This window comes from Tiliqua scincoides, chromosome 2 (genome assembly GCF_035046505.1).
Source record: "Tiliqua scincoides isolate rTilSci1 chromosome 2, rTilSci1.hap2, whole genome shotgun sequence".
NCBI lineage: Eukaryota > Metazoa > Chordata > Lepidosauria > Squamata > Scincidae > Tiliqua > Tiliqua scincoides.
In genome coordinates this window covers 65,293,227-65,309,372 of record NC_089822.1, presented here as the reverse complement: position 1 = coordinate 65,309,372, position 16,146 = coordinate 65,293,227, and the positions used below count along the sequence as shown (strand labels likewise).

Sequence of the window (16,146 nt, the reverse complement as noted above, 5' to 3'; positions counted from 1 at the left end):
TGGAAAAGCCTGAAATCATCATTTTGGGTGGAAGGAAAGGAATCTTGTCAGCTGCATGGACAAATCTGTTGGTGAAAATATCCATACGCAATTGCAACCAAACAGCAATAAAAATACATGAGAACATCAAAACCATTGGCCCTGAATCATAGCCAACTCAGCTGGATTGCAGACCCTGTGCTGATGATTTATTCCTACACCTACTTTTACCCACTTCAAATTCTAGGAGCTAAACCTAAAACAGTGTTACCAGGTTCCTTTTTATTGGAGCATTTCCATGAGTTATCACAATGAAAATCTTCCGCAGGCTACAATCACCTCTTTGTTCTCCACACTGCCAGTGTCACCCTATATACTGCACTATTTCAAAAGCTCGATTTGCCATCATGCTGCCTGGGAGCGCCAGTTTATACAAGGCTGAACAAGAAACTGTCCACCCCAGTAGTCCATTACTTATAAAGATGCTTCTTAAAAACACTGACGATGCAAGTCTTATTCTCTTTTTAACAGGAAGACAGCAACTGTTTCGAACATATGCACTGTGTGCATATATCAAATGATCCATGGCCCCCTTTTAAGGAGCTTGATTTCATGCCCATCAAAGCACTTCAGTCTTCAAATTATTCATGTTCCCCTGGAAGGGGCACAGTTGTTCGGGGGGAGAAAAAAACCATACTGCTCAAATGATCCATAAAAGCTTTAAAGAACACACCATTTCTTTTGGCCCCCTTAACAAATTATCCATGCAACCTTCTAAACAGCACCTTTGAGGTCCCTTTTTTCAATCAAAGGGAATCAACGTTTTAATAAGAGATAGACTAAATTCTTTTTATTACCACTTTCTTTGATAGTCCAGGACACAAACACAGACCATATAGGTTGTAGGTAGTCTGCCATCTTTATATTGCTTTTGCTCTTTCCAGACCAGTGATTCTCACACATTTAGCATCAGGACCCGCTTTTTAGAATGAGAATCTGTCGGGACCCACCAGAAGTGATGTCATGACCGGAAGTGACATCATCAAGCAGGAAAATTTTTATCTATCCTAGGCTGCAATCCTACCGAGGATTAAGTCCCATTTACTATCATTGTTAAAAGCATATACATAGTAGCTTGTTAAAAGTACAGGTCTGTAACTTTTCCCCATATGCAGACACATACCATGGTAGCATCAAGTCTAATATATTAAAAATAAAATATTGAAATGAATGGGGACCCATCTGAAATTTGCTTGCAACCCTAAGAAAAACACTGTCTAGGCGATATCTCTAACACTATGGCCCCAAATCAATAGATTGTGAACAACAGCCAGGTTGGCTGTAGCTCCCCAGGCTGTGAATTCACACATACTTATCTGGGAATAATTGCCACTGAACAACAGGACTCTAAGTTTATTCAGAAATTCATTTAAATATTTCCTGTCAAGAGCATTCATTCAAAAGATGGCTGCATGATTCCATAAGAAAAAAAAACAGCATCTTAAGAGCCATTTCAAATACTATTAACCAGCCACAGGTGTACACATTTGGTCTCTGCTGGGTACATGCAACATTGGGCAGAAATTGCTTAATTTCCGGGGATAGGAACGAGTCAGGTGACTCAAGTCCGAGTCACAAAAACACGTGTTCTTGCTGACTCATGTACAATTGAGTCATGTGTGACTCAAGTCTGAGACCACTAACTTGGAAATTAGTCTCCACTTGTGCAGACTGGAGTCTGTCTGTGTTTGGGTGTGCTTACTTTCTTTTTTCCCCCCGCATGAAATACCTTATGGGGCCATAAATTTCCAGCCAGGAGGCAGGGAAGGCTAAATGTTTTGGTTTTGCATTGAGCAGGAGGTGAGAGGCAGGAGCGGGCTCTCTTGTCCATCTCTGAAGGAACAGATGATCATTGGACAAAGGTTTTTTCCCTGAATGAGTGAGGGGAGGAGGTAGCCATCAAAGAGAAACTCTGGCTCCAGCAGGCTCTTTGAATGACCAGCTGCAATGGGATTACTTCTGGGTAGAACTGCAAAGGATTGGGTGGTACTTGTAAGCCTCCCAGCTGCTGCACATGCCCCTCCTTCCACTTACCACTTCTCTCCCTTTCACCCGCCATTGCCTCCCAGTCCCTGTTGCTCTATGCCCTGGCATGCCTGACACTCCTTTGGAAGGTGTGATGTGGTGGTTCGCAGCTAGGGCTTGTGAGAAACTGATAGGCTCTTTCTGCACATTATTTACAGATGGGATGGGGACATCAGATTATTAAATGAGAAGTCTGAGACACACACACACACACACACCCTCTGCCAGCAGCTCCATTTTTTTTATGAAGCCAAACCTGACACATGTATCAAAAACAGTCCTGACTCAAGTCAAATAGAGTTCAAAAAATGCTCTGGACGAGTCCCATGGCTGCCCATTAAGATCTGTGCATGAGTCCAATCAGGGGGATGGGGACTTGGGACTCAACTCAAGTCTAGCCATGGTGGATTTGCAAATCCCTGTTAATTTCCTACATGATGTGGATACCTGTATAAGGAGAGATATGAAGGTCATATGTGAGGACTGCATATGCATTAACTTTTCTGTAGGGATACTTGCAATGATGGTCACATAACTGGGCAAGTGGCCCAAAAGCCCAAGGCCTTTACGTAAGGCAACTGTTTGGGGGCCAACACCAGTAGAAAGGACCATGGAGGGCAGTTTGCCAAAGGGCCCTCTAGAACCTAGAACGCATCCTATTTAGAAGCTGCAACTAATCATGGTTTCCCAAAGCACTAGTGCACAGCATGAATTCGTACATAGCTAATTCATTTGCTTTTTGATACACACACACCCCACCCCTTTTTGTCCTTATGTGCCTGGAGCCTTTTCTTCCATATATGAAAAGCAGCTTCCAAGTGGTAAGAGGAGGGACAATGTGATTGACAGCTCTGAGCTGTCAGTGAGGCACCTAGCAGCAGATTGAAAGTTGCTAATTAATGCCTCCTTTGCTTCCTCTTCCAATGAGTGTAATTATTTGTAAAGAATGATGAAAATGTGAAAACATACTGACCTTGCGCTAACTAGTTTCTCTGCCCTGTGCAAGTTCTCTCTTAGAACGAAGCCAGTATCCGCAGCTTGTGATGTGTTTCAATCAATACATTTCTTCCCATTCCATTTCTTCTAAAATTACACAGGCCAACACACATCTTAAAAGATAGCCCTATGCCTAGGTATATTTGGGGTGCTGATTCCAAAAAAGACATCCATTTTGTCCTATCATGTCAAGCTTTAGAGCTACAGCATAGCCTCATTAGTGAATGGTTCAAGCAGCTTCCTCTTGAAGAAGTGTAAGCCTGCCTCACAAAATTGTGTTTTTGGAATCATTTTTTGAAAAAATAAATTTTACCACCATAAATTTTAAAAAGTTTTTTCTGACCATCAATTTTGCAGGCTGTTATCAGTTCCTCACCTTCAATTTCCTTGATTTGTATCTGTGTGCACTTGTTTCATCTATATTTTTTCTCTACTAGTATGGTCCCAGGATCCAGACCCAATCCTATTCCTTGTTCAAACTAAGTATCTGACCATTCCTTTTTGCCCCTTATCAAAACCTTTCATTCTGGTTCTCTCTTACCTTAATTATCACAACCTCTTTTCTCACTGGTCTTTCATTAGTTCATTATTCAAGCACTTTGCCACTAAGGCAGTGGTTCTCAAACTTTTAGGGAGCATTACTCCCTAAGTAAGTCTTTGCAGGGCAGGGGTGAGGGCAGCGACATGATCTCCAGAGGCAGTGAAACGAGGATCTGTCACTGGGGTGAGGGCAGTGATGCAATTTCTGCAAACCAGAAGTGGTTTGCGCGCACTGTTTCTCAATATTCTAACACTCAGGAAGCCCTATGGAGGGCTGCAAGGGGCTCCCTGCACCTCCTGCTCCTTGCTTCTTCCCACAGTAAGTAAAAGCACCCTGCCTCGCTCCCCTTAGAGACATCCTTCCTTAAATCCTATCACTGGCTTCCTGTCAGTGACAAGCCAGGAGGGGCGGCAGTGGGGCAAAAAGCCCAAGCACTGCATCCGCGCAGCACTCTGGACCATCTCCCAGAACATCTGCAGGACATTTCTTCACTCACTTCCTTCCTCCCTTTGGCACCACACTGTAGTTCCCATGTCTACTGTAACTAAGGTTACTGAAGCAAGGACTGAGGATTCCCCTATTTATCTCTGCCTCTATGCCCCTTCCTCTCCTCTGTCTTGCTTGGGTCAATATCTAGATGAAGTGATGGGGGAAGAGATATGTCTTTTCACTCTATTAGAGCACCATGTATATTGATCACATTATATAAATAAGTGTAAAACTAGAAGACATATTATCACTGTTGCATATTGTTTGATCTATATAACAATCCACAATAGAAAGTTATCCGAAATGATTTTTTTTAATAAATACAATGCTAATTCATATATTATACACCATTTTAATTCTCAGTAATATTAGTGCAATATATCTGGCACACAAATAAGCAGCATGTGTTAAACAGCTGGCTACCGAAGCACTTAATGGATCAAATCTGTAAAACGAAAAAGCACAAAGATCTTTTGCCTCAAGACAAAACCAGGTATGTGCTAACATTCTTAAAAGGAAAAGGACAGACAAGGACAAAAATAACAGTTCTGTGTTGAATGCATAAAAATAATCTTATGTACAGAATTTACCAGAAATAAACACATATCAAGATATTTCTTTGAAAATAAATATACCTATGTAAGCCAACATGGTCACTAGATAAATAAAAACTACTTTTTGCAGTTAAGACTACAAATTAAGTACTTAGCAAAGCAACAATGTTTTCTTCATTTTTTTTTTTTAACAAATTGACTAAGCTCCAAAAATCACGCAACTGGCATAAACACATTCAAGGGCCTACGCAGATCACTGTCCTGATCTAGAGCTCTATATGTGCTCTAGGGTGGAAATGGAGCTCAGTTGTAAACAGGCTTCCCCATTCACTTTAGTAGACAGGAATAGCTATATGCATCAGATCTCATGGCATGCACAGAGCTGCTTCTTCCACTGAAATGAAGGGAGGTGCTTTGGTACTATGAAAACATTGCAAATCAGTATCTGAAGAACTCCAGACTTAAATTAGGCCTGATTCAAGTTGATGCATGGCAGTTTAAAAACAAAGCCTGTCCATATATATCAACAATGCTGCCAGCATCCAATATTCAAAAACTTAGTTATGTGGTTCATAAAAGTCTACGTTTTTTACTTCAATGTACCTTAAAAAAAAACTAACATTTTAATGTTTGCATCCAAGATCTACATCCTAGAGTCATGAACACCTTAAGATTTCAGCTATTGGTGCTTTAAGAAAACATCTCAAAAATAAGGAAACAAAGTCATGAAATGACAAGTCTGGCACTGAAGTTTGCATTGCATATATAAAAATAGAGAAAATACCGTGGTGCTGTCTTAAATTTGCAATTGTGTCATCTCAACTGCAAATGTTTGCATTTTCCATTCACCCCAACTTCAAAGATTTGTTGCTGGTGTATTTGCTTTACAACACCTTTAGAATTAAGTTGACAGTGTCATGAGAGTAGTGTCCCCTGCTTTATATTAGCTGACACGTTTATTACCCAGCCATTATCCCATTGAAGTATACTGTTTTACAGCCTTACATGGATTGTAACATCAGTACACATTTTGGTCCCAAGGCCATCATCAACAAACAGTTAACAATTTCAAGAAAGCCTAAGAGGAGGCTCAAAAGAGAATCCCTCACTCTGGAACAGTGCACCTCCACTCACAGCCTGGACAGTCCTATAATGCAGAAGGTCTTTCAGAGTCCTGCAGAATTTTATACTACTGTATTTCTTTAGGCTGCTCTAAGTTGAATAGACAATATGCACAAAGATGGACAACTACCAAATGTTTTTCAACAAGAACACTGCCCTCCCATTTCAAAACTGAGCTGACCATAGAAAAACAAAATAAAATCTATAAAAATAGTGTAGTTTTATAAATTCATTTTAATGGGGAAAATATCTATAAATGCAATAAAACATTTAAAACCTATCTTAAAAAGAGCCCAAGAGCTCAATATGACTGACAGACTTTTGTACCTACTGATCTCCAACAGCTTCTTGGGAAATTAACACCTTGAATTTCTTCCTTCAGTATCAAGTAGTACAAAAGACTGCAACACAACACTAAAGTGCACACTGCACAGATCAGAGTACCTACATACCACCGGAACTTTAATCTTGTAATATATATGACTGCAAGTCTCTGTCATAAAATGCTGTTGGACAGGACCCACATTTGTGATAAACTAATGCTACAATACCAAGGGTTTTCAAAGTGAAAGGCAGACACCCTATAAGAGGGTCACAGAGGCAGCAGGGGAGGAAGGGGATCTTGGGATCCCTCTCTCTAAGCAGGTCTTGAGGGATCATATGGCAGGTTGCCCTTGCACCATCAGAACAAAACAAAAGGCTAATAAAGTTTCCTTGTGTGAATTGTTAGTACTGAGGGTCAGGATCAACCTTCTTTTTAAAAATTTTGTTTCCCGTTAGTTCTTCTGCTGAGATCTTGCACTCTTTCTAGTCCTTTGGTTTACACTCAGGCCCAGCACAAGAGTGAACATTTCCAGATAGATGCAAATGGCCTGGTTATCCTTTCCAATTCTGATTCAGTTCCTCACAAGTCAATTGTTTCTCAAGATGTCAACGGAGGACACGTTCAGAATGGAATAGTTCAGAATTTCACAACTCTTTCAATGAAAATTGTGTGGATCTCCAGTTGGTGATGAAATTCCACAAAGAGAACACAAGCCTGAGAGTGGGAAGTGGACTTTTCCATGTTAGATAGCTTACTATTTACATATTAAGTCAAAAGTATGCACTATCAGGCAGGTTGGCTTAAAAAGGCACAGCTGGTTTGAGGTGGAGAGGTCCTTCCTTCAAGAACAAACGTGCAGGAGTGGCTGATTCTGCCACTGGGTGGAGGATCTTATATTTTCTCACTTGGTTTGGCTCAATGTTGTTCCAAGGAGTTTGCAGCTACTGAATACCCTCCTGAACCTGGTGGATGAGCAGTAATGGCTCCCTGCCTCTAGGCCTCCTGCACAACTGATGCCTGAATGCTTCATGTTCCCTTGTTTTTAAAAAGTGCAACAGAAGTCTGTTTCTTTAGGGGCCTAAAGGTCTCAATTGCTAACCATTGCAACAACTTTTCATGGGCGTTGACTTCTTTACTGTTGTCCCGGCCAGGTTAGTTACTGACCCATCATCATCTCGATTATTGCTTCTTTTTCGCACTTCTCTGCAAAACGAGAACGAGCCATGATTAAACATATCACTTTCAAGGGAGAGTCACACAGCCTACCATAGCTATCGGTTAAGCTTTTTTATGTTATGAATCCTGGACTGACTTCCTGTCTTAGTTATGCATTGTCTACCATCACTAGCCACATGGCAAACAAACCACAAAATAGCAGCAGCAGCATCATAGATGAGTATAAGTTATCACTCCAGAATTTTGCATAGTAAGCTCCTGCATTTGTTCGTATCTCTGCACCACTTGTTTTTTTGTTCTGGTTGCAACCTGTTGGAAACATTTTTTCTGCATAAACTATATTAAAATGAGTGGGTAGTATACAAAATAAGTTCTTAGTGGATTACATCCTGCACGCTCAATGAATACAAACAGTAACATGCCTGTTTCAAGATGATCAGCATAAATGCTTCTTGCTGCATTTAAATTGGAGTTTTTCCCCTGCTGTCCCAGTACATGTTTTTGCACATTTCCCATACATTCCATGTATTGCAGGACAGTGAGAAAGGTGGGTAAACCCTAAGTTGAAACCATGATGTTTCAGAGATTGTATAAAGGTTGGAAACAAGTCCATCCCCAAACAGAAAAAAAGTTCACAGATGCAATTAAGTGAGATGATAAAAGGCAAATAGATTTTTTTTAAACAACTTCCAACAGTCAAAGGGAAGGGAAGGATCCTGATCAAAAAGAGACTTTACAAAGGGTTAGTCCAAATTAATCACAACACCATATTCCAGCAAGGAAGATTTGTGCACACAAGCCAATTTCTGTGAAGGGGTGAACTTGATAGGCTAGTGTTGTTGATATAATAGGCAGCTAAGCTTGAAAATCACATAAGGATGTTTCCCAATCAAGGACTAGGAACAATATAACAAAAACCCCTGCTAATTGGGTAAGAGGCCCTTTTTCAAGTGGTGCTCCTTTTTTAGCAGGGGGAGAGAGTAACTGGCCCACCTCACCCCAGCAGTGTCTGTTCTAGTGGCTGTCTGCTGGTGTTCTTTTGCATCTATTTTTAGATTGTGAGCCCTTTTGGGACAGGGAGCCATTTAGTTATTTGATTTTTCTCTGTAAACCGCTTTGTGAACTTTTAGTTGAAAAGCGGTATATAAATACTGTTAATAACAATAACAATATGTGTTATTGTGGACAGATGGTAATGGGAATCAGATGTGTGCCCAGATACTTGGAAATACCAATGATGATATAGAATATTTGTGGAGATGCCTTTTCTGTGTCATGTGCATCTCTAGATAATGTCCAGAAAAAGGAGGGGTCATATGTGAAAACATGTGGTATGTTGTGGACAAAAGTATAATCCAGCTTCTGTTGAACTCTGTACCAAAACTCCAATTGATCTTAATGGATATAAATTGTACTCCAAAGCTATTTATTATACTGTATCTAGAAATGTTCATCCAAGTATCAAACAGTTATGAAGATATTACATTTTACATTTATCACAGTGTTAAAATGACAGTTGTAACTTTATAGCAGGTGCATGGCATTTTCAATTTCAGATTTATTTTCCAAATGCCTGCCTATGAGTAGCAACCAGAGTATTCAAATTCCACTTCCTCTATGAATGGCTCACTGCACTGAGTCCCAGAACTAATTGCACCGGTCACAGAATGAGGTGTGATCTGTCAAGAGCAATGGTAGCAGACTGAAAGTGTGGAGTGTCATCATTCAAAGGTTCAAAAGGATGAGGCCTATTGAAATGTTAATTTAGCAAAGAAATCATTCTCTTCCTTTGGAAATTGTCAGGAAATCTGCCCGGCTAAAGCAATTTCATCTCCAGAGCTTTGTGGCTATGTTCATGCATGGTCCACCGTTGCTCTGAAATATATTAAGGATATGTCCCCCAGAAAACAGGTTACCCTTCCAGAGATGAACAAAACTATTAGAATCTGAATGTAATACAGAGAAAATGGTTTCTCTCTCAAATAAATTATTTTGGCACCCTACAGTTAAAACTAAAAAGCCTATTTTTCCACCCACTATTCAGGTTATCTAATTGTACTGTACTGTTACGTAGAAATCTCCAATGCACAGAGCTCTCAAAAATTCCTGGAAATGAAATCATATCACAAGGCAACAATTAGCTTTGAATTGATATTTCCAACAAATGGTTGGTTTACACCTCTGCTGCACCTGTTGCCACTGGAAGGAGAGACCCCAATGCTCTGAGTGAACAAACAATTTTGGCTCTTTTCAGGAATCTGACATTTATTTGTTATTATTTCATCTAGTGCATCTGAATACAAAAGAGCAACACAGCACTACTGGGACTTTTACCATAAATACCGCCATCATTCCAGACATTGTATAGGTTACATCTGAAGTTCCATCTATTTAAAGCAACACAGAGACTAATAATTCATGCAGGTTTGAGTACTGAACACCCAGCGGCAGCATTTGTTACAGTTTCAAAATTATTAAAGGATCACTGCAGTGTTTCTCAAACTGTGGATTGGGACCCACTAGGTGGGTCATGAGCCTATTTCAGGTGGGTCTCCATTCATTCAATTATTTTATTGTAACTATATTAGACTTGATTGTAATATGTTATGTGATTGCATTTTGGGAAATGTTGCAGTTCTGTTCTTCTTACAGGCTAATATGTATATGTTTTTAACAATGATAGTCAATGGGGCTTACTCCCGGGTAAGTGTAGCTAGGATTGCATCCTTTAGGGTGTTGGGGAAATTTTTAAAAAATTTATCAGCAACTGCTTGGGAGGGTTAGGAGGGTAAACTTACTACTTATTGTAAACTTACTTAATTAGATTTGATTTTATTGTATGGGGAGTGTAAAAAAATTTTCCTGCTTGATGATGTTACTTCCAGGTTAATGACATTACTTCCAGTGGGCCCCAATAGACTGTCATTCTAAAAACTAGGTCGAGGCGCTAAACCAGTGGAAAACCACTGGGTTACTGAATACTTAAGAGTCATACAGTATATTGCCAGAGTAGTAGCTGGAGCACATGTCATTCTTGACACATTACTTGCATCAGGGATGTGCAATCAGGGAAGGAAGAGCCCCACCTGTCATACTTCAAGGAAAATAGCCTCTTCTGTGATTACGTGTATGCTCCATGCACTTTCTGAGGGGATGCACAGTCATAAGGGAGGCTGAGCTCTCGCCACCGCAGCTCTAGCCTCCATAAAGGGAGAGACTGGACCTGTGGCAGACAAGGGTTCAGCCTCCTCTGTGATCATGCAACCACTAAGAAACTGGGTGCAGCATGTGCACAATCACAGGGAATCACATTGTGCATGCATTCCAAGCCTGTTTCTGAATCACATGATCACAGGGGAGGTCGAGCTCTCCTCTGCCACAGCTCTAGTCTCTTCCTGTATATAGTAATAGGCATGTGCATGTTACTATAGAGGGGGAGACTACACCTGCTACAGCATGCCACAGTAAGTGCCTCACCATCTATTCACTTCACTACATGTCACTGGTGTGCATACATGGAGCAAAAACTCAGAAAACGAAAAGTCTGAAACCCTATACAGTATACAGTTAACAGGTGGGGAGGCAAACAACAGCAGGTCAGGCAGCCACGTCCCTGCCTTTATTGGCCATACCCCTTGGGCCTCCATGCATTCAGGGCTTGTCAGCAGAGGACAGCACCAAATGCAGGGAGAGTTTTTCACGTGCTGTGTGGAATCCTGAACCCCCAAGGTTTCACCACATGGCAGAAGTATCCATGTGTTCCATGCTGTCCTCTGCAGAATAGCACTGAATGCACATCTGTACTGGCCAGTGAATACAGTATTACTACCCCTGCCACACACTCACTGTCCATAGGTACCACAAATGGCACAGGGCTTGCAATCAATAGCAATCTACATGTGGGTTTCATGTTAAGTGCCTTATGGGTAGAAATCCATAAGGCACACAGAAGTGCCTTATGGGTAGAAATCCTTCCAAGACTTAAAGTGCCAACCCCAACTTTAGTGAAGCAGTTTACAAGGGGTTAAGAAAAGATACATACCGAGCAAGATGAAGAACTGCCTCCACAATATTCGACCCATCTTTAGCACTTGTTTCACAGAAGAGCGCACTGTAAGTCTAGGAGGAAAAACAAGCAAGGCTTATAGGTGCATTTGTGGAAGATATCAAAACTGAAGATGCAACACAATTGATAATTTATCTGAGACTGATACCCTACTCTGTTGGCACCACTGCTTTCAGGGCAGGTAGCAGAATAAAGGAACCATGCAAAGTGAAAGACATGTGACAACAGCACAGTAGGGACAGAAGGATGGTATAAAACAAAAATCACAGTAGCAGGGTAAGAACCAATTCAGGCAGCATTTTAAAAGCGTGGGAAAATAAGGATGGTGTCTTCATCTGCTCCCAAGAGTTGGCACCAAGTAAGCAGCATTCCAAAGGTGGGACACGTCACAGCCCCAAAAGTATCCCCACAGGCTGCTAACCACCTGAGGCCAAAAGGTAGGCACACCTGGAAAAAGTGATCTTAGTTGTAAGGGCAGGTTCATGTGGGAGAGGGTGATCCTTCAGGTGTATGGGGTTCAAGTCGGCTAGGAAAGCACCAGCGCTTTTAGATTGTGACATGGACCAGCAGACAAAGTAGCAGGTGAAGGCCTAGCAAGCTGTGATCTCATTGACTGCTCCCTCGCAACAGTCTCATCTAATTTACAGGGAACATGCTAAGCTACATATTTTTCCCATGTGTCACTAAACCTGTGTCTTAATGGCTGCCGACAAGGAATTACAGTATGCAGCAAATTTTTAAACCTATTACCATTAAGTGCCATCCAGTGGCAATTCCACACAATGATTTTAAAATGAATTTGAATTATAATCTGGATCTTTCATGTCAGATAAAGCTGCCCTATACACAGGCAGTCCATTGGTTCATCTAGCTCAATCTTGTCTACAACAAGTGGCAGTGGATCTCCAGGCAGGGATCTATCCCAGCCATCCTTGTAGATACCAAGGATTGCACTTAGGACCTTCTACATGAAAAGCAAGTGCTCTACCAACTAAGCTACAGTTCCTCCCAGCTCAAATCATTGAAATTCAGTCCCTATAGGACACTACAATTTTAATGCAATCCTGCGAATCTTCTCCATGTTATCAAGTCTTTTTTCATTTGTGAACAATAGGCACTGCTGCTCTTACCATGGCCAGCTTTTCTCCATAGCTTATTGGCACACATTTCTGCCCTTGCTTGGAAACCACCTGACGAAGATCTGCTTTGTTTCCCACCATCATGATTGGAATATTTTCATGTGTTGCATCCTGCATTGGATACACAGACACACTGCTTTTGGATCACCACCACAACAGATGTTAAAACGATGTTATTGGATGTTAAAACGAGAGGTGAACGTTAAAAATTTGCTGATTTTCATTATCAAAAAATTTCACTTGCAAATTTTCCTGGGACTGCCCTAACTTATGACAAAGTTAAAGAAAGATCAATTCGAAGTTATAGTTTATCAAGTTATAGAACACAGTAAAACTGCATCATGTTGCCCATCTGTAAGGATCTAAAAAGAAAGGGTGTTTACCCAACCCCCCAAAAGGACTTTGTAAATCCTATTCAAAGCCAAAATTGTGTTTTTCCTGTGTTAATGAAAATTAGTGCTAGTATGGCACTGGTCAAGTCAAAGTATAGTTCCATTTACTCCAAAGAACTTCCTTCTCCCATGATTAATGGTAGCTCAGGGTGATGGATTATCTCACTCTCTCCACTCCCTTCCGTGATCCAGGTACCAAATCCCTTCTGTCCCCTTCTACAATGGGGCAGTACCTCCACTGCTGCTGCTTCAGCACACAAAGCTAGGAAGGCACAAATGAAGGACAGAGCTCTCCGACATAGGAAGACAACTTTGTGTACACTGGGGTGCACACCATGTACAAAAATACATTGCTCGTTTTATAAGGTTTATATAGTTAAAATTCTTACCTCAATCATATCCACCCATTCCCGTACATTAAGAAAACTTTTCTCACAGGTGACATCATACAGTAACAGCACCCCATCTGCTCTTCTGAAATATGACTTGGCAATGCTGCGGAATCTTTTAAGAAAAAATAAAAGTCTGTTAAAATCCACTCTTCAAATACAAATGGAACAACCACCATGTTGCCACTGTCCTAGTGCAAAAACAAATCTCTGTGACTTCATTTCAATTAGAAATGGCAAAGTGGTATGTGTGCGTGTGTAAGTATGTACACCAGGACTAATTCTGGATTTAAACCACCCATATTACAAGTGATTTAAATCACCCATGTCACAAGCCAGAATTATCCTAGAATCATATAGAGAGTTTGCAGTGGAGAGAGGTATTTGCACATAGCCCACTTACAGCAACTCCCAGATTAGTATAAAATTTTGTTGAGCAAACAGAAGATCGGTTACAAATACATCTTCACAAATTTATATGTGGGAATACCTGAAGGACTTCTTTCCCTTTTCCATGACATGCCACCAGCGATGTTCAATATACAGTATATTCTATGCAAAAGAACAATCTTCCCTGTAATATACCAAGTTATCTTCTTAGACTTTTAAAAATATATGCATTGTATCCTTTACAATACAATACATATATTATATCCTTTATGGATACAATCCAATAAATATATAGATTGTATACCCTTCCCCCCTTTTTCCACAAAGGGGAAAATGTGATCTCCACTTCTCTCTGCACCCCCACCCCAATCAGTTCCCAAGGGTCCCTCAAACCTTAGGATCAGATATTTGGGGGTGCAAGGGACTGCAAAGGGAAGGGGAGATCAGAAAAACTACCCCCCCTTGTGAAAATGGGAGAAGCACTTGAGGATAATGGAATGTATTGATCTTACAGCTTTACTTTTTTATCCTACCCAAATTCCACACTAACAGAAAAATGCTTACATAATAAAAATGTCAAACCTGCCCAACCATACTGTTAAATAATTCATGATATTAAAAGTCAGATTTTCATAGATAACTATGCTCATCTTTCACAAGATTCACTGCACCGCTGCCAACTCAATCCTGCTGGGGCAATTTTAACCATCTGCCTGTCAAAATTGAGGTTTTCATCTGTGTAAATCGGAGCTTATTTATTGCTTCCCTTTGTCTAAAAATTCTGGTACGGTGAGTCATCTTACCCAGGACAAAATCACATTCAATATATTTTAGCACTAGCAGACCTCAAGAAGATTTAGCCAGATTCAAGTCATATTCTTCCTAATAGATTTAAAATATTCACTCTGGAATAGACCCAGGGGTTGATTCACCCTAGTTGAAACAGCACATTTAATCAAGTCCTCTCACACCTGCAGAAGACTCCATAAGAACACTGCAGGAGATTTCATGGCACAGCAGCATCTGTGACATGTGCTAAATTATGTTGCAAGGAGTCATCTCTAGAGGTCCATTTCATTCATATAACATTTAAAAGTTCTGTCTCAGCAATCAGGTCCTAGTAGCTCCCAGACTAAGTGAATAGTCTCCCTTCCACTGGCAGCCAATGCAAGTGGCAGTTGGAGATCCTTCCTTCTAGCATTTGATCTTGCCCAGCTCCACGTACCCTGCTAAGAGAATATCCTTACTGTCAGACCTCCACCTTTTGCCACAGCAACTAGCTTCACTGGGAAGTAGTATCTTGTTGCATAGGTTGAATGCCTTGCTTCTCTAGCAGAATCTGTTCTTCTTTGAGCAGACGAAGGAGTGGAATCAGAGGGGTTCTGGCATTTTGTGGTAAGAATTCAGAATTCTGCAAATGGAATAGGCCAGTGGTACCCAAATTTACTCTGGTCACGGTGCCCATCTTTCATAGTAGCCTCTTCTTCCTAGCTCCCCTGGGTGTTGCCATCTTGGATCGTCTGAGATCTCACATGATCCAAGATGGCAGCACCCAGGAGAGCTAGGAAGAAGAGGCCGCCAGGAACATCCCGCAGCACGGCTCCGAATTCACTGTGATGCCCTCGACTGTCATGGTGCACAGATTGGGTACCACTGGAATAGGCTATGCAGCTTTAAACAGTCTGCTCCAAGAAGGAGTACATTCAAACAAGGTACTTGCATTGCACAAAGTGCTTTGCAATCCAACACAACCATGCAAAGTGCTTGTTATCCAAAGATGGTTTCTATTGCTTCAGCAAGGATCCAATTCATATTTAGGTCAGCTGGGATTGTTTTAAAAAAGAAAATAGTTATTTGCACTACAGTAACTTGCAGGTGATAAAAGTTTCAAGATAAAAGCAGTAGGATCATGCTAACCTTTCTTGTCCAGCAGTGTCCCACAGCTGCAGCACTGTAGGTTCCCCATCAACAATAAGCCTCTTCATTTGAAAGTCAACCCCTTGAAAGAGAAACAACTGTACCAAAGGCACTCACATTTTCAGGTGGCATGAAATACACTTACAAGTGAATAATTCAACAGGGCTTTCAGCAAAGTTAAAATTAACTGCCCCATCCATACATACATTTCTGGGTTAGCTGGAATTTAATATCCCAATGGCGGCTCAAACAAGACACTCCATTAATAGATTGTAAAAGCATTTTATCTTTGCACAGATAATTTTTTTTTTAATCACATGCATAGAATACAGATTTCTCCATAAAAACACACACCCATGACATCAGACTAGGTAAGTTGTGACTTCCCCTTCCAACCTGGACATGGAAGGGCTAGCTTGAAGACCTTGCTCAGTGGGTAGCCCTGGGGGCAAGTCAATATTTCTCGGCCTAACTTATTTTACCAGATTGTTGCAAAGTTATAACTGGATAGTCTCACATGCTCGCTTTGAGCTGATCCATGAAACAGCAGATAGCTATAGTCATTCCTACCACAGCAGTTTCCTTT

General features: G+C 40.9%; 1 protein-coding gene across 1 annotated transcript in view; it reads right to left on the bottom strand.

Moving 5' to 3' along the window:
• Positions 1-4,424: 4,424 nt before the first annotated feature.
• RASEF (RAS and EF-hand domain containing) overlaps positions 4,425-16,146 on the bottom strand; it is a 36,710-nt gene continuing 24,988 nt past the window's right edge. Inside the window, exons 13-17 of the mRNA XM_066615995.1 lie at positions 15,561-15,642; positions 13,254-13,368; positions 12,464-12,583; positions 11,310-11,386; positions 4,425-7,294 (exon numbers count right to left, since the gene is read on the bottom strand). Of these exons, the coding sequence (XP_066472092.1) occupies positions 7,186-7,294; positions 11,310-11,386; positions 12,464-12,583; positions 13,254-13,368; positions 15,561-15,642 (503 nt within the window). The 3' untranslated portion in view covers positions 4,425-7,185. The remainder of the gene's footprint in view (positions 7,295-11,309; positions 11,387-12,463; positions 12,584-13,253; positions 13,369-15,560; positions 15,643-16,146) is intronic.